We start from the raw sequence: 27,542 nt of genomic DNA on the forward strand, positions 1-27,542 counted from the left end.
ACTGAGGCCCATGAGACGGGGTGCAAGCTCTGAGCTGAGGCTGTTTTGAACTTGTGACCATAAAAGAGAACCCCCTTTGTGGAGTTTTGAAGGACTGCTCCTGCCAGAGCCCATGTTAGCGCTGGGGTGATGTCTGATAAGCTTATTAGTAAGTGTGTAGGTTCTCCGATTGTTTTAATGTTTTCTCTGTGGTGCTTTTACCCTAACAATAAAATAAGCTAGCATAAAAAGAGCTATGTGCTACCTATAGATGGGGGCATTCACACTGTTAACCGTCTCTGAAGGGGAAATAAGCAGCTGCACTTGGGCAACCTGTCTGTTTTGTGAATAACACAGGGAAGGCAGGGAACTCTTCAGCCTGGAAATACTCCCGTCAGAAGGGAGGGAGAAAGCCTTTGCTGGCCTGCTGAGGGGAAACACAAGTGCAGCTTTCCTGAACTGTAACAATGTCCTCCAGGCCATATAAACCCTGTGATCAGATGGAACGGCCTCTCCAACATGGCTGCAGAGGGGCTCTCCATACTGGTTACAAGTAGGCTCTAAATAGCCCTACAGCCCGCCCATAGGCTGGGAGTGAATTCCATAGCCCCTGGTCTCTGCACAGTCCTCCACCCAAAGCCTGAGTAGCCTCTCTAAGGTCCCCATTACTACTGTATCTGAGCACTTCACAGTTTTTAATGTATTTATCTTCCCAACACCCCGTGAAGTAGGAAAGTACTATGGTCCCTGTTTTACAAATAGCAACTGAGACACCAAGAAGATAAGTGTCCAAGGTCTGTGACTACACAGGGACATGAACCTAGGTCTTCCAATTCCTCCAGAAGTAACCTAAACACTGGACCATCCTTCCTCTCAGCTAATCAGGCTTTGTGCAAAGAGGGTGACCTTCACCCCTGTATAAATAAGGGCAGCAGAGGTATCTTATTGCCAACAAAACAAAGAGACATGGAAGGATCTTCTGTCTTCAAGCCTAATTCTGCTATAAGTATGTGCAAGTTCCATGATGTCCAATGGGAGATTGTATAGATATAAATAATTAAAGTGCCTTGTACCCAAGACTCTCAAGCCATTTTATAAACATTAGTGAATTTATCCTCACTACTAGTTATAAGGTATGTCACTATTATTATCCCTATTTTACAGATGCAGAAAATGGAGGCATCCAAGAATAAGTGACTCAGCTCAGGATTACAATGACATAAATAAATGACAAAACTAGAATCTTGTAAACTGACTCACAGGCTAATGAGGTTAGCCTCAAAACCAACCTTCCCTTCCGTGGGCTGACCACTAACTTTTATAAAGGCAGTATGTGAGGAAGACACTCCTCCACCACTTGCTTGGGCAGATGTGTGTATGTATACACTCTCCTATACATGCATCAGTATCCCCGTATGATGAGCTTATGCTACATACAAGCACCTTGTAAGCAGTTACTATTTTCTCTGAATGCTCAGTCTCATTTGCCAAAAGTATTTGAAAGCGAGGACCAGAATATTATCTGCAGTGCTGTGTGTCACCTCCTCACTCCATCCCCCCTCCCTCTGTCACTTGCTCTCCCCAACCCTTGCTCACTCACTCATTTTCACAGGGCTGGGCAGGGGATTGGGGTGCGGGAAGGGGTGAGGGCTCTGGCTGGGGATGCAAGCTCTGACCTGGGGCCACAAATGAGGGGGTTGGACAGGGCCATCCTTAGGCATATGCAGCTGCATAGGGCACCCAAAAATTTGGGGCAACCCTGGGTCTTAGTGTTCATCCTCCCACCTCTTCTTATCCCTGTTCTGACCCTTCTTGCTGACTCCCACCGCACCTGGCTGCTGCAGCCTGGTGAGTCTGCCTCTGGAGGGGATCTAGTACTTAAAAATGAAAAAGCCTTCAGTCTGTCAGACCTATTAGCACAACACTGAACCTGTTAAATGTATTCATTACCACTTGAATGGCTCTCTAACAGGCATTTGCCAATCCCCCAGGTATATACTGTCAGTTTCTGAATTTACTGACAAAAACAGTTGTGCATTACTGTAATATTTACTCAGAACATGTTAGTCTACAGGACCTTAGTTTAAAATTTGCTTTAAACATATTTCATTAGTGTGTTGCTGAAGATTATAAAAATCACATCTCTAAAAAAATCCTTGCATAGATTTTTAGATTAACAATCTGAGTATTCATCTTTAGCCTTATGCCTGGTCTACACTACACGTTTAAACCAATTTTAGTAGCGTTAAACCGATTTAACCCTGCACCCGTCCACACAACGAGGCCCTTTATATCCATATAAAGGGCTCTTAAAACCGGTTTCTGTACTCCTCCCCGATGAGAGGAGTAGTGCTGAAATCGGTATTGCCATGTTGGATTAGGGTTAGTGTGGCCGCAAATCGACGGTATTGGCCTCCGGGCGGTATTCCACAGTGCACCACTGTGACCACTCTGGAAAGCAACCTGAACTCGGATGCACTGGCCAGGTAGACAGGAAAAGCCCCACGAACTTTTGAATTGCATTTCCTGTTTGCCCAGCATGGAGCTCTGATCAGCATGGGTGGCGGTGCAGTCCCAAATCCAAAAAGAGTTCCAGCATGGGCTATACGGGAGATACTGGATCTGATCGCTGTATGGGCAGACAAATCTGTTCTATCAGAGCTCCGTTACAAAAGACGAAATGCCAAAGCATTTGAAAAAAATCTCCAGGCTATGATACAGAGTCCACAGCACAGTGCTGTGTGGCAAGCGTAATGGAAAGCCAAAGAATCAAATGGACGCTCATGGAGGAAGGGAGGCAGTACTGAGGACTCCGGCTATCCCACAGTCCCCGCAGTCTCCGAAAAGTATTTGCATTCTTGGCTGAGCTCCCAATGCCTGTAAGGTCAAACACATTGTCCAGGGTGGTTCAGGTTATAGCTCGTCAATTTAGGCACCTCCTCCCCCGTGAAAGAAAAGGGAAAAAAATCGTTTCTTGACTTTTTTCAATGTCACCCTATGTCTACTGCATGCTGCTGGTAGATGGGGTGCTGCAGCACTGAACAGCAGCATCCTCTCCCCTCCCCGGTGGCAGATGGTACAGTGCAGAAGGACTGGTAGCCGGCCTTATCATCCCATGAGTGCTCCTGGCTGGTCTCAGGTGAGGTTGGCCGGGGGCACCTAGGTAAAAATAGGAATGACTCCCGGTTATTCCTGGCAGATGGTACAGAACAACAGGTAACCATCCTCATCATAGCAACTGGAGGCTGAGCTCCATCAGCCCCCCCCCCCCATCCCCTGCCTTCATGTCTAAAGAAAAGATTCTGTACTACCTGGACTATCATAGCAGCGGGATGCTGGGCTCCTCTCCCCACCACCATTTAATGTCCTGTCTGGACTATCATAGCAGCTGGAGGCTGCCTCCCCCTCATTTTATCTCACTAAAAAGTCAGGGTTTCTTATTCCTGCATTCTTTATTACTTCATCACACAAATAGGGGGAGCCTGCAACGGTAGCCCAGGATAGTTGAGGGTGGAGGGAAACAAGGGGTGGGGTTGTTGCAGGGGTACCCCCATGAATGGCATGCAGCTCATCATTTCTGCGGGATCTGACACAGAGCAGCTGTGCTCTCTGGTACACTGGTTCTGTAGTATACTTGCCCCATATTCTAGGCAGGACTGACTCTATTTTTAGATACAACATAAAGGAGGGAATGACCCGGGAAGTCATTCCCATTTTTGCCTTTACGCCCCCGGCCGACCTCAGCGAAGGTCAGCCAGGAGCACCCATGACAGCAGCAGACAGTACAGAATGACTGATAACCATCATCTCATCGCCAATTTACAATAGCACAGCAGACGGTACAGAACGACTGGTAACCGTCTCTGCTACCTTGCAAGGCAAGGCAAAGGCAAATGAATGCTGCTGTGTGGCACTGCAGTACCGCCTGTCAGCGGCATCCAGTACACATACGGTGACAGTGACAAAAGGCAAAATGGGCTCCATGGTTGCCATGATATGGCATCTGCCGGGGCAATCCAGGGAAAAAGGGCACAAAATGATTGTCAGCTGTTGCTTTCACGGAGGAAGGAATGAGTGACATTTACCCAGAATCACCCGCAACACTGTTTTTGCACCATCATGCATTGGATCTCAACCCAGAATTCAATGGGCGGGGGAGACTGCAGGAACTATGGGATAGCTACAGGATAGCTACCCACAGTGCAACGCTCCAGAAATCGACGCTAGCCTCAGTACATGGACGCACACCACCGAATTATTGTGCTTTGTGGGGCTGCGTGCACTTGACTTTATACAATCTGTTTTACAAAACCGGTTTATGTAAAATTGGAATAATCCTGTAGTGTAGACGTACCCTTAAATGCTTGGATCTTCTGACATAGTTTTTTAAATAAAGCCTTCAAAAGGCCACCCTTATCTAAAATACACATGTGAGTCCAGGCTGCGATCAGGCATAGAGGCACCACTTTAATAATACTGCCTAAAGCCCCATAATCTGAAAGATAGCCCTGAGTTTGGAGTGTGGGAGGGGGATTACAGGCTGGGGCAGGAGGATAGGGCATGGGAGGGGGCACAGGCTTTGGGCTGGAGGCACAGGATCTGGAGTGGGGTCAGAAATGAGGGGTTCAGGAGGTGTGGGGGCTCCAGACTGGGGGTTGAGGTCTGGCTTGGGCTCTAGCTGGGGGGTGCGGGCTCTGGGCTGGGACTGAGGGGTTTAGAGTGTGAGAGATGGTTCAGGCTGTGGGAGGGCATTTGGGTGCAAGAGGGGGCTCAGGACTGGGGCAGGGGCTTGGGATGCAGGAGGGAGTCAGGGATGCAGGCTCCAGGCAGCACTTACCTAAGGTGGTTCCCAGAAACAGCCAGCATTTCACTTCAGCTCCTAGGTGGAGGTGCAGCCAGGTGGCTCTGCGCACTACCTTCATCCTCAGGCACCGCCCTTGCAGCACCCATTGACTGGGAACTGCAGCCAATGGGAGCTGCAGAACTGGCAGCATATGAAGCCCCCCATGGCAATGGCTCCACCTAGGAGCCAGAGGGACATGCCAGCCACTTCCAGGAGCTGGGCAGAGCCAGGGCAGGCAGGGAGCCTTGCCTTAGCCCTGCTACACTGCCAACTGGACTTTTAATGGCCCGGTCAGTGGTGCTGACCGGAGCTGCCAGGATCCCTTTTCGACTGGGTGTTCCAGTCAAGAACCGGATGTCTGACAACACAAATCACAGGCCCCAAATCAGAAACCAGTGTTTGTGCCCACTGAAATCAATTGCAAAACTCACATTGATTTCTATGGGATCTGTATCCTAGACAAATAAAACTAGCAAGTTGCAACAATATGTGTTTATGCTTTTCTAAAGGGATACATGAGAAAGAAAAGATACAGTTTAACCAACTCTTCAACTTTGTATTCATTAGCAAATATCAATACTGAGAGAATTAACAGCACTCAGAGAACAGCAGCACCATCTTGAGGCCATCAGAGAATTAAATAAATGGGTAAAAATTTGGTTTGGACTACAAACCAATGACATTTTATCTTTGACTGCAAAGAGAGATTTGTTTTTATCTCTGTATTCCGAGAGAAAACTGATTGTCCATCTGTGTTCTTATTTTGGCCTTGGTTAAAACACACATTTATAAACAACTGTCCCTTTTCAGTACAGTTCTTGGTGGGTTCTTCTGATTTCTAATTTCATTTTTTTTTTATTTGTAATTTCCTGATCTCTTCAGTTGATTAATTAGTGCTCAGAGTCTGCATTGGTGATATCTGGAGGCATCTGGCAAAATTCTCCCCTTTCATTCACTTCCTGTGGGTCTTTTCAGAATGTTATTGTACATTCCATACTTAAGGTTACATTTATGTCATGGAGGTCACTGAAGTCATGAAAAAGACGGTTACTTACCTTTGTAACTGTTGTTCTTCGAGATGTGTTGCTCATATCCATTCCAGTTAGGTGTGCGCGCGCCGCGTGCACGTTCGTCGGGAAAACTTTTACCCTAGCAACCCAGTCGGGTCGGCTGGGCGCCCCCTGGAGTGGCGCCGCCATGGCGCCCAATATATATCCCAGCCGACCCGGCCACCCTTCAGTTCCTTCTTGCCGGCTACTCCGACAGTGGGGAAGGAGGGTGGGTTTGGAATGGATATGAGCAACACATCTCGAAGAACAACAGTTACAAAGGTAAGTAACCGTCTTTTCTTCTTCGAGTGATTGCTCATATGCATTCCAGTTAGGTGATTCCCAAGCCTTACCTAGGCGGTGGGGTCGGAGCGAGATGTGGCGGTATTTAAAACTGCTACGCCAAAGGCCGCATCATCTCTAGATTGTCTGACTAACGCATAGTGATCGGTGAAAGTGTGCACCGATGACCAGGTTGCCGCACGACATATCTCCTGAATAGGCACGTGCGCCAGGAAGGCCGCTGATGTCGCCTGGGCTCTTGTGGAGTGTGCTGTGAGGTGGCCAGATGGGACACGAGCCAAGTCGTAGCATGTGCGGATGCAAGCAGTCACCCAGGAGGAGATCCTCTGAGAGGATATAGGTTGTCCCCTCATGCGTTCTGCAATCGCTACGAAAAGCTGAGGGGACTTCCGAAACCCCTTGGTTCTCTCGATGTAGAAGGCAAGCGCTCTACGTACATCCAAGGAGTGTAGATGTTGCTCCCGCCGAGAAGAGTGTGGTTTCGGAAAGAAGACGGGAAGGAAGATGTCCTGGTTGGTATGAAAGGTGGACACCACCTTAGGGAGGAACGCCGGGTGGGGTCGTAGATGTACCTTGTCCTTATGGAAGACGGTGTAAGGTGGGTCCACTGTGAGAGCTTTCAGCTCTGAGACCCGTCTGGCCGATGTAATGGCCACCAGGAAAGCTGTCTTCCATGATAGGTGTGTGAGCGAGCATGTCGCCAGTGGCTCGAATGGTGGGAGCATGAGCCTGTTCAGGACTAAGTTAAGGTCCCACGTAGGGGCAGGGCGGCGTACAGGCGGGTATAGTCGCTCCAGTCCTTTAAGAAATCTGGCGACTAGCGGATGAGAAAATATGGAGCGGCCACCTTCACCTGGCCGGAAGGCTGAAATGGCCGCTAAGTGCACCTTTAAGGAGGAAGTTGCCAGGTCCTGCTGTTTAAGGTACCAGAGGTAGTCGAGGATTGTGGAAACTGGGGACTGCGTGGGGTTCACCCCTTGGGAAGCGCACCAGCAAGAGAAGCGTTTCCATTTGGCCCTGTACGTAGAGCGAGTGGAGGGCTTCCTGCTGTTAAGAAGTATATGTTGGACCGGCGTAGAGCAGCTGAGCTCTGCCGAGCTCAGCCATGTAGGAGCCACGCCGTGAGATGAAGGGCTCGCAGGTCCGGGTGGTGAAGCGTGCCATGATCCTGGGTAATTAGGTCTGGATGGAGAGGAAGGTGAATTGGGGGGTCCACAGATAGGTTCATCAAGGTGGTGAACCAGTGTTGTCTGGGCCACGCAGGTGCGATCAGTATCAGGTGAGCCTTGTCTCTGCGCAACTTCAAGAGGACCTTGTGCACCAGGGGGAACGGAGGGAAGGCATACAGGAGATGGCGGGTCCACGGCAGGAGAAATGCATCCGTGATCGACCCCGGGGAGAGACCTTGAAAGGAGCAAAACTCCTGGCACTTCCTGTTGGACCTGGTTGCAAAGAGGTCTATGCGGGGAAACCCCCACCTCTGGAAGATGGAATGGATGACGTCTGGTCTGATCGACCATTCGTGGCAGAGAAAGGATCGGCTGAGGTTGTCCGCCAGCGTGTTCTCGACCCCTGGGAGAAAGGATGCCACTGGGTCTATCGAGTGGGCTATACAGAAGTCCCAGAGTCGAATGGCCTCTTGGCACAGTGGAGATGACCGGGTTCCCCCCTGTTTGTTGATATAATACATGGCCGTTGTGTTGTCCGTGAGTACGGAAACACAACGGCCTTGGAGGTGACGGAGAAATGCCTGGCAGGCAAGGCGGACTGCCCTTAGCTCCCGGACATTTATGTGGAGTGACAGCTCGAGGGTCGACCACAGGCCCTGGGTGCGCAGGTTTCCTAAGTGAGCTCCCCAACCCAGGGATGACGCATCGGTTGTTAGAGTCACCGATGGCTGTTGCGGATGGAATGGCATCCCCGCGCATACCAACGATGGGGTCAGCCACCAGTCGAGGGAGCGGAGAGGATCGGGGGGCACCGTCACTAACACATCCGGGTGGTCTCTGCTTGGTCGGTATACTGAGTGAAGCCACGTTTGGAGGGGCCTCATTCTGAGTCTGGCATGCTTTGTCACGTACGTGCAAGCGGCCATGTGACCGAGGAGTGTGAGGCATGTCCGAGCCGAGGTGAGAGGGGATGCTTGCAAGCTCCGGATGATCGCCCCGATCGCCTGGAAACGAGGTTGAGGTAAGAAGGCCCTGGCCTGAATAGAGTCCAGGGTCGCACCTATGAAGTCCAACCTCTGTGTTGGAACTAGGTTGGACTTCTCGATGTTGACCAGCAGTCCCAGTCGGGAAAAGAGGTCCGTGGCAGCCTCTACATGTCGTCGTACCTGCGACTGGGAGGAACCTTTCAGGAGCCAGTCGTCTAGGTACGGGAAGACGTGGATTTTCCGCCGACGGAGGTAGGCGGCCACGACGGCCATGCACTTGGTGAACACCCTCGGGGCTGTCGAGAGACCGAATGGTAGAACCGTGAACTGGAAGTGTTGATGTGTGACCGTGAAGCGGAGGTACTTCCTGTGCGGTGGGAAGATGGCAATATGGAAGTACGCGTCTTTCATGTCGAGGGCGGCGTACCAGTCTCCAGGATCCAGGGATGGGATAATGGTTCCCAGGGAGATCATACGGAACTTCAACTTGAGCATCCACTTGTTGAGGCCCCGAAGGTCTAGGATGGGTCTGAGACCTCCCTTGGATTTGGGGATCAGGAAATAACGGGAGTAGAATCCCTTGCCTCTCTCGGCTAGAGGTACTTCCTCTATGGCCCCCGCCGCCAGGAGGGAGCGAACCTCCTGTAGAAGGGTTTGCTCGTGAGAGGGGTCCCTGAAGAGGGACTGGGAAGGGGGGCGGGAAGGGGGTGAAGAAGCAAATTGTAGATGGTATCCATGCTTCACTGTGCGTAGCACCCAACGGTCTGACGTTAATTGGGACCACGCTGGGAGGAAGCGGGAGAGGCGGTTGTAGAAAGTAGGGAAAGGATCCTGAATTGAGACTGATAAGCCGTCCCCGGGCGCACCTTCAAAAGCCGGACTTGGGGCCCGGTTGCGACTTGGAAGGCCCTTGGTTCTGGCCTCCCTGGGAGCTGGGTTGACGTCTGCGTCCCCCGCGTCCACGCCGTCTATTGAGGTCTTGCCTCTGACGGGGTGGGAAGTATGGGCGCCGTGTTTGGGGCCTGAAGGGTCTGCGCTGGGTGGACGGGGTATGCATCCCTAATGAGCGAATAATGACCCTATTGTCTTTTAGGTTTTGCAGTTTTGAGTCCGTCTTCTCAGAGAACAAGCCTTTCCCGTCAAAGGGTAGGTCTTGGATCGTGTATTGCAGCTCCGGAGGTAGTGTGGACGCTTGAAGCCAAGAGATGCGCCGCATTGTTACTCCGGACGCAATGGTTCTGGCTGCCGAATCAGCTGCATCGAGGGAGGCCTGGAGGGTAGTCCTGGCCACCTTCTTACCTTCCTCCAGGAATGCATTGAATTCTGGGCGTGAGTCGTGGGGGAGCAGTTCCGCGAACTTGCCCACCTCCACCCATATGTTGTGGTTATAACGCCCTAAAAGGGCCTGCTGGTTGGCCACACGGAGTTGCAAGGCCCCTGCTGAGTAGACCTTGCGACCCATGAGGTCCATGCGCTTGGCCTCTTTGGACTTGGGGGCCGGTGCCTGTTGTCCATGACGCTCCCTGTCATTGACCGACTGGGCCACGAGGGATGAGGGGGGAGGGTGTACATAGAGGTATTCGTACCCCCGAGAGGGTACCATGTACTTCCTCTCCACTCCCTTAGCTGTCGGAGGGATGGAGGCCGGTGACTGCCACAGGTTTTCGGTGGTAGATTGAATAGTCCGTATAAACGGCAGAGCTACCCGGGTAGGGGCATCTGCCGATAGTATGCTCACCACCGGGTCCTGAACCTCCGAGACTTCCTCCACGGGGAGGTTGATATTAAGTGCTACCCTACGGAGGAGGTCCTGGTGGGCCCTGAGATCTATTGGTGGAGGTCCCGATGTTGAAGTCCCCGCCACTGCCTCGTCTGGCGAGGAGGAGGAGGAGACACCGGGGATGATGTCCTCCTGTGCGGTGTCTCGCTGTTCCTCTGTTTCCAGCTCGTGACAGCCCGGTGAGTCTGGACGTGGCTGTTTGTCCGACTCAATCGCGGGAGGTCGGGAAACAGTGGCCTCTGGCACCCGATGCTCTGCGGTAGCGGGACGCGGCTGAGGTAGGGGGGCACCCTGGGTCTGTTGGTAAGCCCATGGTGTCCAGAAGCCCCACTGTTGGGCACTCGTGTCCTGTGTATGTGGGTCTTGAAACTCGCCCAGCGGTACTTCAGGTTCGTAATAACTACCCGCATGGGAGGATGCCGACGTGGCTCTTGATGGCCACGGTGGTGCTGCAAAGGTCGGTGCCGCGGTGCCGACCGACCTCACACCTCTGGATACTGGCGACCGGTGCTGGTATTGGTGGGGAGAGCGAGACCGGGACCTGCGACCGGCTCGGTGCCGGGAGGTCGACCGGGATCGCGAGCGCCGTTGTCTGGATCTGCTCCTGTAGGCGCGGTGCTCCCTGCGGTGCCGTGAGCTGGATCGGTGCCGGGAGTACTCAGTTGACGCACGTGACGTCGACCGGTGCCGGGAGCCTGACCGGTGCCGGGAGCCTGACCGGTGCCGGGAGCGTGAGCGGTGCCGAGGTGATCGGTGCCGAGAGCTCGACCGGTGCCTGGGTGATCGCCGACGAGGTGATCGGTGCCGGGAGCCCGATCGGTACCGGGATCGGGATCGAGATCGGGACCGACGCCGTGAGTCTGAACGTCGTCTTGAAGCTGAGCGTCTGCCGGATCGCGACCTAGAGCGGTGCCGGTCTGTTACACTGACCGAAGCTGGTCTGGTCAGGGTCGGCTTGCCCATAGAACACAGGACCCGCACCGGCGGTGCCGGGGGTAAGGGCATGGGTGCCTCCGTAATGGCGATCAGCTCCCTCGCCGCGGCAAATGTCTCCGGGGTAGTAGGTGTAGAGAGCTCTACCACTGCATGTACCGGGGAGCTACCAGGTGCCGGACTCGACGGACCTCTCGGGGCCGGAGTCGACGGTACCGGTTTGGGCGGTGCCGCGGCTGGTATCGGTGCCGGGCCATCCGCTGTCTTCGCAGGGTCTGGCTGCGGGGCGGCTGATGGCGAGACGATTTGTGCCTTCACCGCCTTTGGTCTCGGGGAGGTGGAGCGGCTTTGGCTCGGCTTCGGTGCCGCCTTCTTGGAGGAGGTACTCGGTGCCGCGGTGCCCTTGCTCACCGGCTTGCTTGCGCTCTGAGCCGAGGGCGAAGGTGTCAAGGCCGCTTCCATTAGGAGCTGTCTTAATCTAATGTCCCGCTCCTTTTTGGTCCTTGGCTTAAAGGACTTGCAGATTGAGCACTTAGCAGTTAAGTGCGACTCCCCTAGGCATTTTAAGCAGGAGTCATGAGGGTCTCCCACAGGCATAGGTTTATGGCAAGCCGCACAGGGCTTGAAACCTGATGAGCCGGGCATGGGCTCCGGCTCCCCGTGTGGGGGGAGGGGAGGGGGGGTACCCCGATCCCCTCGTTACCACTAAAAACTAAACTAAAGCACTAAACTACTAACTATTGACAACTATAAACTATCTATATACAATGAGTAACTATATACCACGAAAGCTAAATGAGCTGCTAGGGAGTGTGGAGTTCAGCGAAGCCGCGCTCCACAGTTCCAACGACCGACACGGGCGGTAAGAAGGAACTGAAGGGTGGCCGGGTCGGCTGGGATATATATTGGGCGCCATGGCGGCGCCACTCCAGGGGGCGCCCAGCCGACCCGACTGGGTTGCTAGGGTAAAAGTTTTCCCGACGAACGTGCACGCGGCGCGCGCACACCTAACTGGAATGCATATGAGCAATCACTCGAAGAAGAATCTGAGTTCCAGCAACCTCCGTGTCTTCCCTGCCACAGAGCAACATGATGTGTTTTCCTTTAACCTTTCCCATTTTTCCTTATTCTTTTTTTTAAATTGTTAATTAAACAACTTGTATTTCCTTTAAATTGTATGAAATGATCAGTGGGTCAGGAAGGTGCCCAGTCCAGAGTACCCCAGAATGTGGACACCCTAGCCCCTGTCCTGAGTGACCATAGCAGGGTTGGGTCAAGCCCCCCCAAGAACCCTGGGCCTAGCCTTGTCCAGGTTATGACTCTGCCAGACAGGAGAGTGGAAGGGGAGTCCTCAAGGGCAGGGAGGCCTCTGGGTAAAGGAAGTGGGAGTGAGAACTCAGATCCTTTCGCTAGCCCACTTCAGCAGGGTAATGCAGAAGCCAGGAGAGTTCCCCACAATAGTGAGACCAATCCCCGACTTACACTTGCATTCAGCCCTCTTAGAGATAGGGGCCAAAGAAGCAGTCCGCCATAGGGCATTAGTAATTTTGGAAACCCCTTCACGAACAGGTAGGACCACACTGACAGGAACCAATGAGCAGAGGACATCAACAGAATTCAAGAATAGGCCAGAAGGAAGACAGGCAGTCCTTAAGAAAGAAATATGAAATAAAAATGTACCAACCTGAAGTTCCTGTATATTCAGACATGTTCCTTTCATCTTCTTCAATGCAGCTGCCTCCTGAGAAGGAACACTTCTCATGATGTTGTTTCATTCAGGCAACCAGGCCTTGCATTTCTTTGTTGCACTGTTTGCATGCATGCCTGTCTTAACCACCGCTACAGGAACTTCAGTATCTCTTTTACAGCCTGCTGTTATTATAGGTTTTCCCTTCCAGTGAGAAAATGCTATAGTAGATCTCAGAGCAATGAAGGCTACACTCAGAAAGACCAAGACTTCTGGAATATGCTGCTAAGTTTCAGTTTTGTTTCTACTGCCTGTCTCTCCCTTCTCACATTTATCTCCAGACTTCTTCTCCTTGTCCAGATCTCTTCCACCCCCAACAATATTCTATTCAATGAACTTTCTGAAACTTTGCACTTTTAAGAGAGGTAAGGGATTGACTCTGTGTACACAAATTTGAAGAGGGACAATAGGATTGAGTTCTGTTATTTCTCACTTCTATATATTTATTTAAAACATTTTGGCTGTTAAGCACATTATCTCTGGAGACACAAATCCACAGTTTGAGAACTGCAAAACTAAGCATCTCTGATGGTATCTTTTAGACTGAGAACTGAGTCCCAGTGGGTAGCTAGAAAGATTAACCTAAATAATCTATACAGAAGCCCCTCGAACCCCATAAAATTGGGTCCCCTAATCCATGAACTATTGGAACTCATTTCAAAACTTCTCTTAAACATTACATGAACATATTGCCTCATACTATAGAATTAATAATCCCTAGTCCATGATGAGATATTTGAACTATAATGCATCTTTAAATAAGTTTTTCCCTTAAAAAGCATTTAAAAAAAAAACAACCCAAATTTCACTGGATTTTTATCCACCCCGATAAGAGGTACTTCCTTAGTTATCAACAATGTTATGGGAGGTCAGATTGTGGGCCTAACCTACTTCAGGCTTAGAATCTACCTCCTCCAAAAAAAAAAAAAAAAAAAAAATTAAAAAAAAGAAATCACACCTATAATATTAATTAAAAATAGTTAAATTCCACCTAATTATGGATATTTAACTCTGAAACTATTAGGCCTTTCCTTACACATCACCACTGTCAAGCTATAAATAGCTGTTACACCTGCACAGCTTTAAATCTGTAGTTTAGAATTGTGTATCTATCCCAACAGATTTAAGATGATTCAGCCACGCAAGAGAGATAACACAGCTCCATTATTAGAAACTTGCAAATAGATGCTGGAAAAATAGACTTTTAATTTAGTACATTATGTCCACCTTCAGTTATGGGTAGGTCAGTTAATTGGTGAAAGGGGTGGAATAGCAGCCTTTTCACATCTTTGCTCTTGCTGTCCTATGAAACAAGAATAGCTACAACCACTTGTATGTTTACAATATTGCAGAAAACACCATTTTTAAAATAAAAGTATAAGGTGGCAACAAAAGGATACAAGATTTCTTTGATGTAAAATAATTGTACAACAGGTAAATTTACACACTAATTTTTTAAAAAGATTTTCATAGGACTTTTCAACTGAAAGAAAAATACATCTTTTTCTCACATCAGACACTTCTTTAAATAAAATAAGCTACCTACATCACTTATGTAGTTTTTCAGAATTAAACTTTAATTCTTAAATTTCTAGACATCCTTCATTCTCTTAACTTAGCACATGGGTTTAAGGAAAAAGATAGCCACTCTCTCTCTAAATCAAACATGTATTTATCAAAGCTATCCTTCTGTTCCACTGAAGTATCCTTTCAAGCATGGACAGTATGATGGAAAATTAATAAAAAAGGGAAACTTATACATAACTTCTTTTATGTAAAATATTAAGTTAAAATGGTAGCATCTCAGCTAAAAACAAAACAGGATTCAAATCACGGTAAAAAAAATCAGGACAGAAGGAGCACAATACTTGTATCAATAAATTTTTAAGTGACATTAAAATGTTAAACACTATACACAGTTTCAGCGCATACCCAGAATTTGCCTGCTTTTTAGTTGATAATTTTTTTCTAGTTCACACAGTGCTTGAGCCCGCAGGTTAGCGGCATAAAGGCGTTTCTTCAGCTCAGAGCATTTCTCTTTTGGGAGAGGATAATTCTCCAAATTATCATTGGATATAGCGTTCTCTTTACTTGCACCAAAGTGAACCTTCTTCTTTCTTGTAGAAGAGGGGAGTAGCACTTCATCTTAAAGACAGAAACAGTGAAGAAAGGGGCTTTTGAGTTTTATTAAATGAGTGAGTGTTCCTCAATATTAGTTTATTCATTCACATCAGTGCCAGTCACTCCTTTGCAGAGGGGAACCTAATCTGGATCTAAGCTAACGTGAGTATTCACTAGAGTAACCTCCAACAGGGACAACAGCTTTATTTGAATTAATAGTCATATAAATGCTATTGATATGTAATTCACCCTTTACAGTTTCCAGCTAATGCTCTCCTTCCCCTCCCCCTAATCATGCTCATTTAGGGGACAGTTAGTTATATAGGATACCAAAGCCCCGTTTAACATGACAGTGCTATAGGTTACTGGAGCTTGTAGTAATTTTACTTTCAGAAGACTTAAGGTAGAAAGGGCTGTAGAGACTTGCTTTATTTAATAAAGTTTGTTTTAGTCATCTCTTTTCAGAGAGCACCCAGGAAGAGGAGACTACCTTTATTTTGTAGAAGGGCAAGGATAGATAGCAGTGATACATTGAGTCAAAATAAAAGGTGCAGGCTACTGGATAGTGAAATATGTTTAGTCACCACGTACAACACTCAACTATAGAAACTCTTGCTGGTTTGAGTGTTGCAGTGACATATAGGAGAAACAGTTACATAACCCAGAGGCCTGCTCTGTAAAAAAGGGTATGTACAGACAATGTAGTTGACTAGTCCCAATACAATATCAATGTATAGAGAACACTAACTACAGTCCTATGCCAGGACAAGTGACACATACTATTTCAGAAAAAAAATCACTGAGGAGTTTAATCAATATCTTCTAAAAAAATAAGGGATGTTTTTTTCCCTGGTCTAGGTGCAGGTAAGCCATGTGTACCTGTACACATTTTTGTCTTCCGGCAATAGCATAGCTTCCAGCCCTACTGAGAACAAGGGCACAGGGTTCACACAACCATTTTACACTAGCAGTAGTTTCATTTTAACAGTGATTCAAGAACTCACTTTCACTTTGTTCAGTCATGCTTCCATAATAAAGTTTTATAAGTCCCAGCTTTCTGTGCTGTTGTGCAGAAAACTTGTTTGATTCTCAAACCACAGGGACTGAGAAGGTCTTAGTAAGTAAGCTGCCTAAACATGATTCTGAAGGGAGCCACTGCAGCAACCTAGTGCTGGTAGCAACAATTGAACATAGTCCTGAAAGAAGATACTAGGGGGCTTAATGGGGAAAGACTCCTAGTTAAGTGTTCTTCTTAACTTTATTAACTTGCATGGCTTTTAACTTTAAGGTAAAAGAAAAAAAAAATGATTGATTTATCTGGTAATATGAGGTAACTGGAACAGAGTTTCAAGGTTACATCAATCACTGAAAACCATAGTAAAGCCAGGCTTTTTTTTTTTTTTTAAAAAAGAGGGAGCTTAGTGAGATGGGGATGGTAGAGACCTGGGTGCTAACTTCTAGCTAGGTCTGTTGTACAGCAAGCAAACTCTTCCTATAAGAGGAAGTTAAAAATCATGAATTGTCAGGTTACAGCATAACTAAGTAAGCCTGAATCATTACAAAGATGATAGAAGCTTGGGGAAAAGATGCAGGACCCTTCTTGCAGGCCACTTCTAGTTATGTCAGGGAAGGAAGAACATCAGAAAGCAGTAATATTGCAAGAGGCAGGGGATTAGTAGGCTGACAATTAGACATTGAAACAATGCTATTTTGAGTGATCAAGCAGAAGCAGCATATGACAGCTAGAACCAGGCTTGTAGTGGTGTGGGCATTAGATCCGTGTTTCCTAAATCCCACATGAATACTCTAACAAGTTGACTAGGAGTTTGAGAAAGGTGATCCTCCTCCTGCCCCTTCCACACATGCTTCCCCCCCCCCCCCCAGCTATTTTCTGTAAGCTTGTTGTAGGGACCCAGTCTAGAGAGCAAATGAACCGTGCTTAGTTGCTCAGACCCTGTACAGGTGACTTAGGTGGAAGAATGCCTCTCTCTTTTCCTGGTTTGCGTACCACACTGGAGCTGAAACATCCAGTTACCTGGCATGCTGCTGCAGAGCACATGCCCAGAGACAGAACATAGGTGCCTAGGGAACTTCTACTGCAAAAAGTTTAGGTGCCTACAGACTGAAGAGGGAGATTAGCACATGTGGGGCTGTGCGTGTGCAGGCCACAGTAGTGCCTGAGTCAGAAATTGATTTAGGTTCCTAAATTCCAGCATCTAGGTCTAAATTGTTATGCAAGGTATTGTACCATATCTGTTTTTCAGACTGAATTTTGCCCCCTATTCCCTACTTTTGGATTTTACAATTGCTGCTCCTTACTCTAAATCACCTGAGGTTTCTACCTTGTACAGTTGACTCATTCAGTTAAAAGTTTGGACTGTTAGAATATCCGAGATATGAATAACCCTTAAGGTCAATGAAAAAAGTAGTAGTATAAATCTGCTTTTTCGTTTAAAGCCATCCATGAGATGAAGGCTGAGTGGTCATAAGACATGCCTTATGTTTTATTGAGGACTAACTTTTAAAACTAGATCATATTACATAGATCTGATTTCACAATCTGTTCCAAAACTGAATTACTTATGTTCAGAAACCTAGAACTAGCTAGAGAAAGTAAATTCATATCTTTCCAGCAATTCATACTGACACCCTCCCCTTCTCAACATCATTTTTGATGTCGAGGCTGAATAAATAAATATTAACAGCAGCAAACGTGATCCCCTTCTAGAGCCGTTTTTCTTCATTCCATGTGACACTTAAAAAAAGTGTGTCAACTTTCTGTCAAAACCATTATAAAAGTTTCTGTAGTTTGTTTGGTAAGATGGGACTTTTCATGGCTTGCAGAATGTCAAGGTCATCCTCATGGCTGTGCCAATCTGTGTTTACTAGTTCAAATGGCTTCCTGTTTATTCTCATACCTGGGCTTTTAGCACCTGCTAATATCCTCTGTTCCTTGAATAGGTTGTAGTTTTTCATCAAGTTTTCAGCCCTGTTATGAAATGAGATAGTTAAATTATTTCTACAGCAAACAAAATCTTGAAGTTTAACCTAGGTTACACTGTAATACCTAGCAAGTTTATCTTCTGCCAGTCTCTCGCGAACACACAGCTCCCGCTCCCTCTCTGGAAGTAAGCATATGAAGAAAGTTAACAACATTAGATTTCTGGTGTTTTCCCCAAACAGGAGAGGCTTAGTCCCAAGACATTTTCCTGCAGAAAAGCAGATAGTCACTGAAGTGTAAAGCCCTAAATTTCAGCTTTGGGGCTCTAGGTAGCAAAGTAGTTCATTTGCTGTGTCGAGAGTCAGGTTCTTTCAGCCCATGCACTTCCTGGGATATGGCAGTGACTGGACACGAAGGGGTGCATACCATTCTTCCATCATGGAATCCTCATAGTGCTTTAAATACCAATCATGCCCTGAGAGAAAGAGTTTTGTTTTCTAATCTATCATGCATGGTTGGCTGAAGCTATACCAATGTTCAGTCCTGCCATTTTGCACATACACTTTATTTTAGCTGTGCCACATGCAGGGACTGATTTTCAAAATAGATGTTCCAATCATAGCAAGTACAACCTATCTTGTGCCAACTTATCTTTAGTTGCATGCAGTTAATAAGTGTTATCCATTACATAACCCCAATTAGTTAAAGAACTGGGCATATAGCTTCACTGCTAATGAGCTCTATTGACAATTGCTTTTTTGTAACAGTTTTGGATCTTAATCCAAAGGACAGTCTCCAAAGTAGCAGCCCACACCCCCCTTTTTAAATTGTGCCATGTCACAGCCTCCAATAAAATTTTCATAGATTGTAGCTAACACTAATTTTGCATAGAGTAAGGACCCAGATCTGTTGCCCTGTACAGTGAATAGGCAGATACCCTAGTGCAGAGTGAGTAAAATGCTACCATTCTGATTTGGTAGCATTCCACACACTTTACCCTATATGGCTACACATTGTGAAGGATGACAGATTCAGGCCCCACATCCTGTAAGTTTTGTTAACCTTTGCTTGCTATGAACAGTCTTCTCCATCCCCTACAATCCTAATCCAGGTTTTTACTCCTGGATTAGACTACCAGGTAAAGTTTAATTAAATACAAAAAAAAAAAAAGAAAGTAGTAGTTTTAAAAATTTGACAGGCTGCATCTGCAATCTGGACTATGCCCTCACAGGCTCTTTCAGACCAGAGTAATTCTGACTTCCCCACTCCCAAAATGGAATTTCATACGTTCCAGTTGTTGCTCTCTCTCTTTTATGGCTCGTTCTCTCTCCTGCAACTGTTGTTCCTTCAGTTTCAGCTCATTTACTGCAGTGCCTGAATGCTGCAGCCTTTCTGACTCTGTTGATCTTCGTCCTCTCTTCTCAGAGTGGTTTCTTTGCTCTTCTACCACCAAGTCAGCTATCAAGGGATTCTGTAGAATTTCTTCAACAGAGGGTCGACAGTAGTCCTTAAAAGAAAAGCCAGGGAAAGAGTGTGACAAATGTCAGTATAACACCAATTCCCTCCTTAATGGAGGCAAATCCATACAAGTTCCATCCTACTTTAAAAATTAGAGGTCTGAAATGCTGTAAGTATCAGATTGAAGTATTAGTGAAAACAGCAGTCAATTCCTACCTTTAAATTCAGCATCTTTTTAAGAAGTTCATTCAATTGATCTGAATATCGATATGGTATTCGTCTGAACTTCCCTTCTTTTATCTTCTCTGCCAACTCCTTTTGGTTATAAGCTGTAAATGGAGGCCTGAAGAAGAAAATTTATTTTCTTAAAGGCTCTTTTCACTGTTTAACTGGAAATGCATTAAAGGGTTTTCATTGTGTTTGAGGAAAAACTCCATTTACCACTTCAGTCAAGGTTCTTCTAGTGTCGAAGAGAGCTTGGCTTTAACTTTTAAAATATTTTGAAAACCAGACAACCGTTTGTTGGATTAAAATTTAGTTTAGACATACTTTGTTCTTGACTTGTTTACAGTTTAGTCACATCATACTATAATTAAAAAGTGTACGTAGTCTCTCAGCATTTATCTTTATACTTACGAGAGTGCACATAGTTCATACAGCAAACATCCTAGAGACCAGATGTCTGATTTTTCATTATATGACATGCGGTTCATTTGTTCCTAAGAAAGAGAAGGCTTTATTTAAAATGTGTTATCAGGACAGTGTACAGCAATTCATTTACAGTAATGCAGCTGAACCAAGTTCTCCATGAAGGATCAGCTAATATTTGTGCAAACTTCTAAATTATCAGTGATGAGTTTGCAGTTTAATTCACAATAGCTACTTCAAGCTAGTATAATTCAGACTATAGAAGATATTACAGCAACAATAACTGAGCTGGAGTAAAGCTTTGTTCAAACTGAATGAGTTTTTTTGATCAGTACAAATGCAAGACATGTATTATATAGGGAAAACAAACTTCATTAGAGTCCGCACACAGAGCACAGAAGCAAAGAAAAAGTACTTTTCCTTATATCTGCCTTACTTCAGAATTAGCTTTGCCATGACCTTGCAGGGATTCACTCCCAAAGTCTATGATCTGGAGGACAAGAGCCCATGTAGATCAATCATTTGAAGGTAGAGTACCCCACTCCATCACTGCAGCAGCACTGACGCTGCTGTGCAGATGTGACAAGACAAGAATCACATGAAAGTCAGTGCCAAGATACCAAGGAAGATACTTCAGAAATGTGACTTGCAGGGAATAGACCTATACAAGCAACAAGGATGGTACTAACAAAAGGATACCTCGTAAGAAGTCTGTTCTTCCAGGGAGAAGAGCTAGAGTAGTAATCATGATGGAGGTCCTTGAGGGAGCTTCACATCATCAACTGTAGTCAAGAGCTAAGAATGCTGCCTTTGAAAGGATCTACTTAGGATGATGAGCAATGACCAGTGCACAGTTCTAATTTGTGCTGTGCTCAGCAACAGCAGCCTTCAAATGTAAAATATCAAGAGGCAAGGGAGCTATTCCAGCCTCATTCAGAAGCAGAGATCAAGAAATAGGAATCAGAATTCTACAGATGTTCTTTGAAGACATGGATTTGAGAAAAGGTGTGGATTAAGTATGCACAATAGTCTGATGGCAGTGGTCCTCAACCTGTTCTATACTGTGACTCCATGTAAAAGAAAAAGGTTTTGGAACTCCCCATCACTACCCTCCCTACATATCTCTTCATAAGGAATGAGGGGGATCTAACCCCTGAGCATATTTGCAACCCAGTTGAGATGGCAAGTGGATGGGTGGGGGTGAGGGGGAAAGGAGAAAGAGTCCACAACCCCAGGTTGAGGGCCCATGCTATAGCTAATTAACACCAGAAACAGTACAGCACAGTACTAGTTTATGAAAATTTACAGTCCAAAAAAGTTAAAGGCTTAAATCATATCAAACTTGAAAGTCAGTCACATACAAGACATAAGAACAGCCGTACCGAGTCAGACCAAAGGTCCATCTAGCCCAGTATCTGTCTACCAATTGTGGCTAATGCCAGGTGCCCCAGAGGGAGTGAACCTAATAGACAATGATCAAGTGATCACTCTCCTGCCATCCATCTCCATCCTCTGACAAACAGAGGCTAGGGACACCAGTCTTTACCCATCCTGGCTAATAGCCATTTGTGGACCTAACCACGATGAATTTATCCAGTTCTCTTTTAAACCCTGTTCTAGTCCTAGCCTTCACAATCTCCTCAGGTAAGGAGTTCCACAGGTTGACTGTGAAGAACTTCCTTGTATTTGTTTTTAACCTGCTGCCTATTAATTTCATTTGATGACCCCTAGTTCTTGTATTATGGGAATAAGTAAGTAACTTTTCCTTATCCACTTTCTCCACATCACTCATGATTTTATATACCTCTATCATATCCCCCCTTAGTCTCCTCTTTGCCAAGCTGAAGAGTCCTAGCCACTTTAATCTTTCCTCATATGGGACCCTCTCCAACCCCCTGATTGTTTTAGTTGCCCTTTTCTGAACCTTTTCTAGTGCCAGTATATCTTTTTTGAGGGGAGGAGACCACATCTGTACACAGATTCGAGATGTGGGCATACCATGGATTTATATAAGGGCAATAATATAGTCTCCTTCTTATTCTCTATGCCCTTTTCTATGATTCCTAACATCCTGTTTGCTTTTTTGACCGCCTCTGCACACTGCGTGGACATCTTCAGAGAACTGTCCATGATGACTCGAAGATCTTTTTCCTGATTCGCTGTAGCTAAATTAGCCCCCACATCATATTGTATGTATAATTGGGGTTATTTTTTCCAATGTGCATTACTTTACATTTATCCACATTAAATTTCACTTGCCATTTGGTTGCCCAATCACTTAGTTTTGTGACATCTTTTCGAAGTTCTTCACGGTCTGCTTTGGTCTTAACTATCTTAACAAGATCATTTGATATATGACACAGAGTTGTTGCAAGTAAGCTTCCCCCCTGCAAACACAAGTTTTAAAAGGTCTGTCCCTTGTTAAAAAGGAGTTGGCTACAGGAACCAAGATTTAGTTATAAGTTTCATCAACTAAAACTTAAAGATGTTGAGCAATTGTTAAAAAGCATGGTGTTGCAAAAGAAACCAGGATCTTGGAACACTTACTGGAGACATGTAATATGGAGTGCCAACAAATGTTTTAGCAAAACTGGTATCATGGTGCAATATTCTAGCCAATCCAAAGTCTCCAAGTTTCACATTGTGCTTGCTATCTAGAAAGATATTTGCTGGTTTTAAGTCACGGTGCAACACAGTGTGACCACCATCACTCCGTCTGTGACATTCCTTCAAGGCCAGGGTCAACTGAGTCAACATGCGGATAACAAAGTCTTCCTCTAAGTAGTGTCTATGAAAGAAGAATAAGTTATTTAACAGTGTAATATAGATCTTGTAAATACAGTAAGTATGTAAATCACCCTCTAATTATTTGTTCCCATCTTAGGGTTTTGTACTACCACACATGGCTATAGTATCCAAATATCTACCATGCAAAGTAAATAGCAGTAACAGAGGGCTAGAGCCACAAAGTAATGAGTGTTGCAACAGTGCCAACTTTTAGGTACATTCCCATCCAGTGGAATCCACAACTTAGGCACCTAGTCTCTCACTGCACAGAGAGAGAGTTAGATACCTAAGAATAAGATCTACAAAAAAAAGTCAGTATAGTAGGCAAGGATAGCGTATGCAGTTCCAACAGGTAATGTTGAGGTTTGGTCTTAGACACCTAAATCCCTTTGAGGGGTGTGGCTTAACTCTAGCCTAGAGGGAAATTGACTTCTCTGCTTGGGATTCTCAGCAGTGAGCTCTTTCCTGCAGTTGGGTGCCTAAGTTGTGGGTTGTTTGTTTTTTTTTGGAGGGGGGCAGGGGAATGCAAGGGGAAGGGGAGAGAGCTTCCCTTATAGTATTTAGCCCACTGGTTAGAGCATTCACCTGGGATGTGGGAGACCTTGCATTATGTGAAGAAGAAATTTAAACTCCTACCTCTCAGGTGAGTGTCCAAACCCCTGGGCTATGCTGGTGTGGGTCTCACTCTCTCCTACTGAAGCAGTCCACAGTGAATAAACAATTAAATATTCATTGGGACAGAGAGAATGACTTGTTCAGCAGTTGGGTTTCCCACCTCTTGGGGGCAGAGTGCCCTAAGTTCAAATCCCTTCTCCATGTCAGGCAGAGGGGAAATTGAACCCAGATCTCATCCTTGGATAAGGGAGGCCAGTTCTCAACTATTATGTGGGAGTTCAAGCAACCTCAGAGCACCCCCCATCAATTAGGTGCTGCAGACAAGATATGCATGGCAATGCCTCAGGGCTTGTCTTATTCCTTAGAACAATACAACTGTGAGCATGCTTCCCAGCAGAAATACTTAGATGGCTCAGGGCTTTAGGCAGCAGCCGAATAGGGGTTTTGAAGGCTTCAGTAGCACCAAAATATTGGCCTTGGGGATTACACTCAGAGCACTTAGTTTTGGCACCTTTTTGAAGTTAAAAATGCCACAGAGCGTACAGGGGTTTGTTTTAAGGCATTCATTTCCTTTTGTGGTGGTGTATACTGGATACAAGAGAATCAGTGTTGATGGCCTTTCCACCATAAGAATGGCTTTTTCAGTGATGAGAGTTGGGCAGCATTTCCCATAGAGGATCAGATGCTGGGTTCACCTAATCCCCTATGGAAGTGTGCTCCACAGCCATCCCATTTTTGTTTCAGGAAGTCCATTCTTTTCTCCCCCTTTTGTAAGTATCACACAGCAAAACCTAGAAGATAATAGGCCCAGAGCATTGTTATGTAGATCAATTCAAGTGATTTATCTCAATTCAGTCTCAACTTGTGATTTTAGTTTTGCATCCTGGGACATATAACAGGCAGCATGGAGGAGCTGTCAAGGTCACCCACCCTAAAGTGCTCTGAGACTTATATGGTTAGAGCCACACCAGACAAAATTCTATTAGAACTCTGTTTGAGCTGAAACAATGAGCACTGGTAGGACAGTTTCACCATTTCTCATGTAGATGGTTCTCACATTTTGGGACAAGTGAACTCAAGGGTGGGGGGAAGCTTGAGCACAATTCTAAAACCCACAAGACAGAAAAGAGGCTTTGAGGCAGGTTTAATATTTGAGCTTGCTTTTAACTGAGACTGTTTTACTTTAAAATCCTTGCAATAGCTTTGAATGTAAACATTTGTACAAGGGTAGCTTTTCCGATATAGCTTTGATCCATATAATTATTCAAGTTTAACATTTTCCCCAAAAAGAAGAGTGATGATACTCCTGCAAAGTTAAGTAATATTCATTTTCCAGATGGGCAATCTAAAGCACACAGGTTCAAAGACTTAATAAGGTCACACTGCAAGTCAGTAGTGGAGTAAATAGAACCCACAAGTCCTAACAGTTGGGTCTCTAGTGGTCATAGGTTTTTGCCTCACACACGGGAATGCAATAGTGACTATTCCTGTGTGTGTCAAGTACTTCAGTTTTCCTTATCTTATCAAGAGAAGTCAGTTTAACACAACTGCCACTAAACTATACCTTTAAAAAAAACCTAAGCAACCTTTTTATACCTTAAGGAGAGACTTGAGAGAATTTAGAAGTCTGAGGTGGTGATTAAATGTATCAAACCCAAGTTTAATGGATTACAAAGAGATGCATTTTGATTCAGCTTAATTCTGGTAAGTGCTCAGGTTTAGATGGGAGAGCAGGAGACCCCCATGAACAGATTTCACGTGCCTTTCCTTTGTACATCTTGCAATGAGACTAGCCAGGTCACCTCCTTCACAATATTCCATCACGATGTACAGGGTTGTGTTGCTTTTGTCAATGATGCGATCATAATACCGGACAATGTTTGGGTGTCTCAGCTCCCGGAGTAAATTCACTTCCGAAACAAGCATTTGTTTCTCGGCTTCTGTCATGGAGCCATAGTCGAGCTCTTTCCAAACCAAGACCTGGAAGACAGACAGTTTTCACCGTGGCTAGCGGACAAACACGAACGCTCCCGCTGGGAGCCGCTTGGAAAGCCAAGTCATGAGCTACCTGACCCGCTGGCTGGGCTGGAGGAGCCGGCGGGGATGAGCCCGGAGCCCGGCCCCAGCCCGGCAGAGCGACGTGCAGCTTTACGCGTTGCTGAGCCTCCACTCGCCTGCCACGAGCCGGCCCGCGGGGCGCTGCGTGTTCCCGCCCCAGCGGATCCGCCTCACTCTGGAGGCGCCGCGACTCCTGCGCCCGCGGCGAGACACCGAACCCGCAGGGGCCGAGCTCGGGGAGCGCAGCCTAGCCCAGCCCGCCCGGGGGCGAGCGCTGCTGCCGCCAGCGGCGGGAGGGGACTGACCCGGCGTCACACCGCGACCAGCCGGGGCCGCTGACGAAGCGTTAACACGTCCCCCGGGCAGCACCGGGCCCCTCACCTTGCCGGCCGCCCGGACACACACGGGGCGCCCCTCCCCCGCTCACCTTGCCGTCCGCCCGGCGCCGCACCTTCTGGCACTTGCCGTAGGAGCCGGCGCCGATGGTGAGCAGCACCTCGTAGTCCTCGGGCCGGCTCGGCATGGCGCCGCGACACCTCGGAGCGCGGCCAACGGAACAGCAACCACGCAGCTACCTGTCGCCGTCGTCGTTTAAACGCGCCGCCCCCGCCGCCCATTGGCCCGGTGCCGAAGCCCCACCCGCCAGCATCCGCCCTCCCATTGGCTACTGTCCTGTAAACAATATACGCCACATAACGGCCGTTACCACTGCTAGGCAACCATGGCGGCGCGAGGAAGGGTCAGGAGACTTAGCTCCGCCCTCTTTCCACGTCGCTCCGGCTGGCACCGCCCCATCCACCAGGGGTGCGCGGCTGTGGCCCCCTCCCTTTCATCGCAACAGGAAACTGCTGCCTGTAGCAATGTGCTACCTGGAGCAGTTACTGCAAAAAATTGCTACCTGATGTGGCAAATGCCTACAGCTAGCAGGCTTCCCCCGCACTCTTGGGTTGTCCCCAGCAGGAATTCATGGCAGGACTAAGTCTTATCTAAACAATCCCTGAGAGGGGTTTAGCTAACCTGCTCTTAAAAATCACTAATGATGGAGATTCCACAAGCTCCCAGGCAATTTACTCCAGGTTACCCTAACAGGAAGTTTTTCCTAACGTCCAATCTAAATCTCCCTTGCTGCAATTTAAGCCCTTTGCTTCTTGTCCTATACTCAGATGTTAAGAACAACAGTTTTTCTCCCTTCTCCTTATAACAACCTTTTATGTACTTAAAAACTGTTTTCATGTTTTAATTGTCCGTCACAGGTCATGATTTCTAGACCTTTAATCATTTTTGTTGCTCTTCTCTGGACCGTCTCTAATTTGTCCACATCTTTCCTGAAATGTGCCACACAGAACTGGACACAATACTCCAGCTGAGGCCTAATCAGCATGGAATAGAGCAGAAGAAGCAGCAAAGAATCCTGTGGCACCTTATAGACTAACAGACGTTTTGGAGCATGAGCTTTCGTGGGTGAATACCCACTTCGTCGGATGCATGTAGTGGAAATTTCCAGAGGCAGGTATATATATGCAAGCAAGAAGCAAGCTAGAGATAACGAGGTTAGTTCAATCAGGGAGAATGAGGCCCTCTTCTAGCAGCTTAGGTTTGAAAACCAAGGGAGGAGAAACTGGTTTTGTAGTTGGCAAGCCATTCACAGTCTTTGTTTAATCCTGAGCTGATGGTGTCAAATTTGCAGATGAACTGAAGCTCAGCAGTTTCTCTTTGAAGTCTGGTCCTGAAGTTTTTTTGCTGCAGTATGGCCACCTTAAGATCTACTATTGTGTGGCCAGGGAGGTTGAAGTGTTCTCCTACAGGTTTTTGTATATTGCCATTCCTAATATCTGATTTGTGTCCATTTATCCTTTTCCGTAGAGACTGTGCAGTTTGGCCGATGTACACAGCAGAGGGGCATTGCTGGCATATGATGGTGTATATTACATTGGTGGAGTGCAGGTGAATGAACCGGTGATGGTGTGGCTGATCTGGTTAGGTCCTGTGATGGTGTTGCTGGTGTAGATATGTGGGCAGAGTTGGTGTGTGTACATAGGAGAGGGGCATTGCTGGGAGCAGGGGGAATGGGATGGGGGATAGACCAAGGAAAGGGGGCAGGGGAATGGGTATGAGGGAAAGAGCT

At 46.9% G+C, this 27,542-nt stretch overlaps 2 protein-coding genes across 3 annotated transcripts in view; both read right to left on the reverse strand.

Moving 5' to 3' along the window:
* LPGAT1 (lysophosphatidylglycerol acyltransferase 1) overlaps nt 1–27,542 on the reverse strand; it is a 947,911-nt gene that overhangs the window by 714,434 nt on the left and 205,935 nt on the right. The window lies entirely within an intron of this gene.
* Nucleotides 14,465–26,002, reverse strand: NEK2 (NIMA related kinase 2). Its single transcript, XM_050951906.1, has 9 exons — nt 25,845–26,002; nt 25,122–25,339; nt 22,505–22,745; nt 19,946–20,028; nt 19,526–19,652; nt 19,139–19,358; nt 17,978–18,032; nt 17,829–17,899; nt 14,465–14,934 (listed from the first exon to the last, which is right to left on the reverse strand). Exons 1-9 carry the CDS (start codon nt 25,938–25,940, stop codon nt 14,711–14,713), a joined length of 1,335 nt encoding a protein of 444 aa, XP_050807863.1. The 5' UTR covers nt 25,941–26,002; the 3' UTR covers nt 14,465–14,710.

Source organism: Gopherus flavomarginatus, chromosome 4, assembly GCF_025201925.1.
Source record: "Gopherus flavomarginatus isolate rGopFla2 chromosome 4, rGopFla2.mat.asm, whole genome shotgun sequence".
Lineage (NCBI taxonomy): Eukaryota > Metazoa > Chordata > Testudines > Testudinidae > Gopherus > Gopherus flavomarginatus.

What these genes read in the sequence shown, in the direction of transcription:
- NEK2 (XM_050951906.1), bottom strand. Translation starts at nt 25,940, where the DNA reads ATGCCGAGCCGGCCCGAGGACTACGAGGTGCTGCTCACCATCGGCGCC. An exon ending in GGCGCCGGGCGGACGGCAAG is followed by an intron (nt 25,340 to 25,844) that starts GTGAGCGGGGGA and finishes TCTGTCTTCCAG; the next exon opens with GTCTTGGTTTGGAAAGAGCT. An exon ending in GCAGAAGATAAACTTGCTAG is followed by an intron (nt 17,900 to 17,977) that starts GTATTACAGTGT and finishes ATTTCATAACAG; the next exon opens with GGCTGAAAACTTGATGAAAA.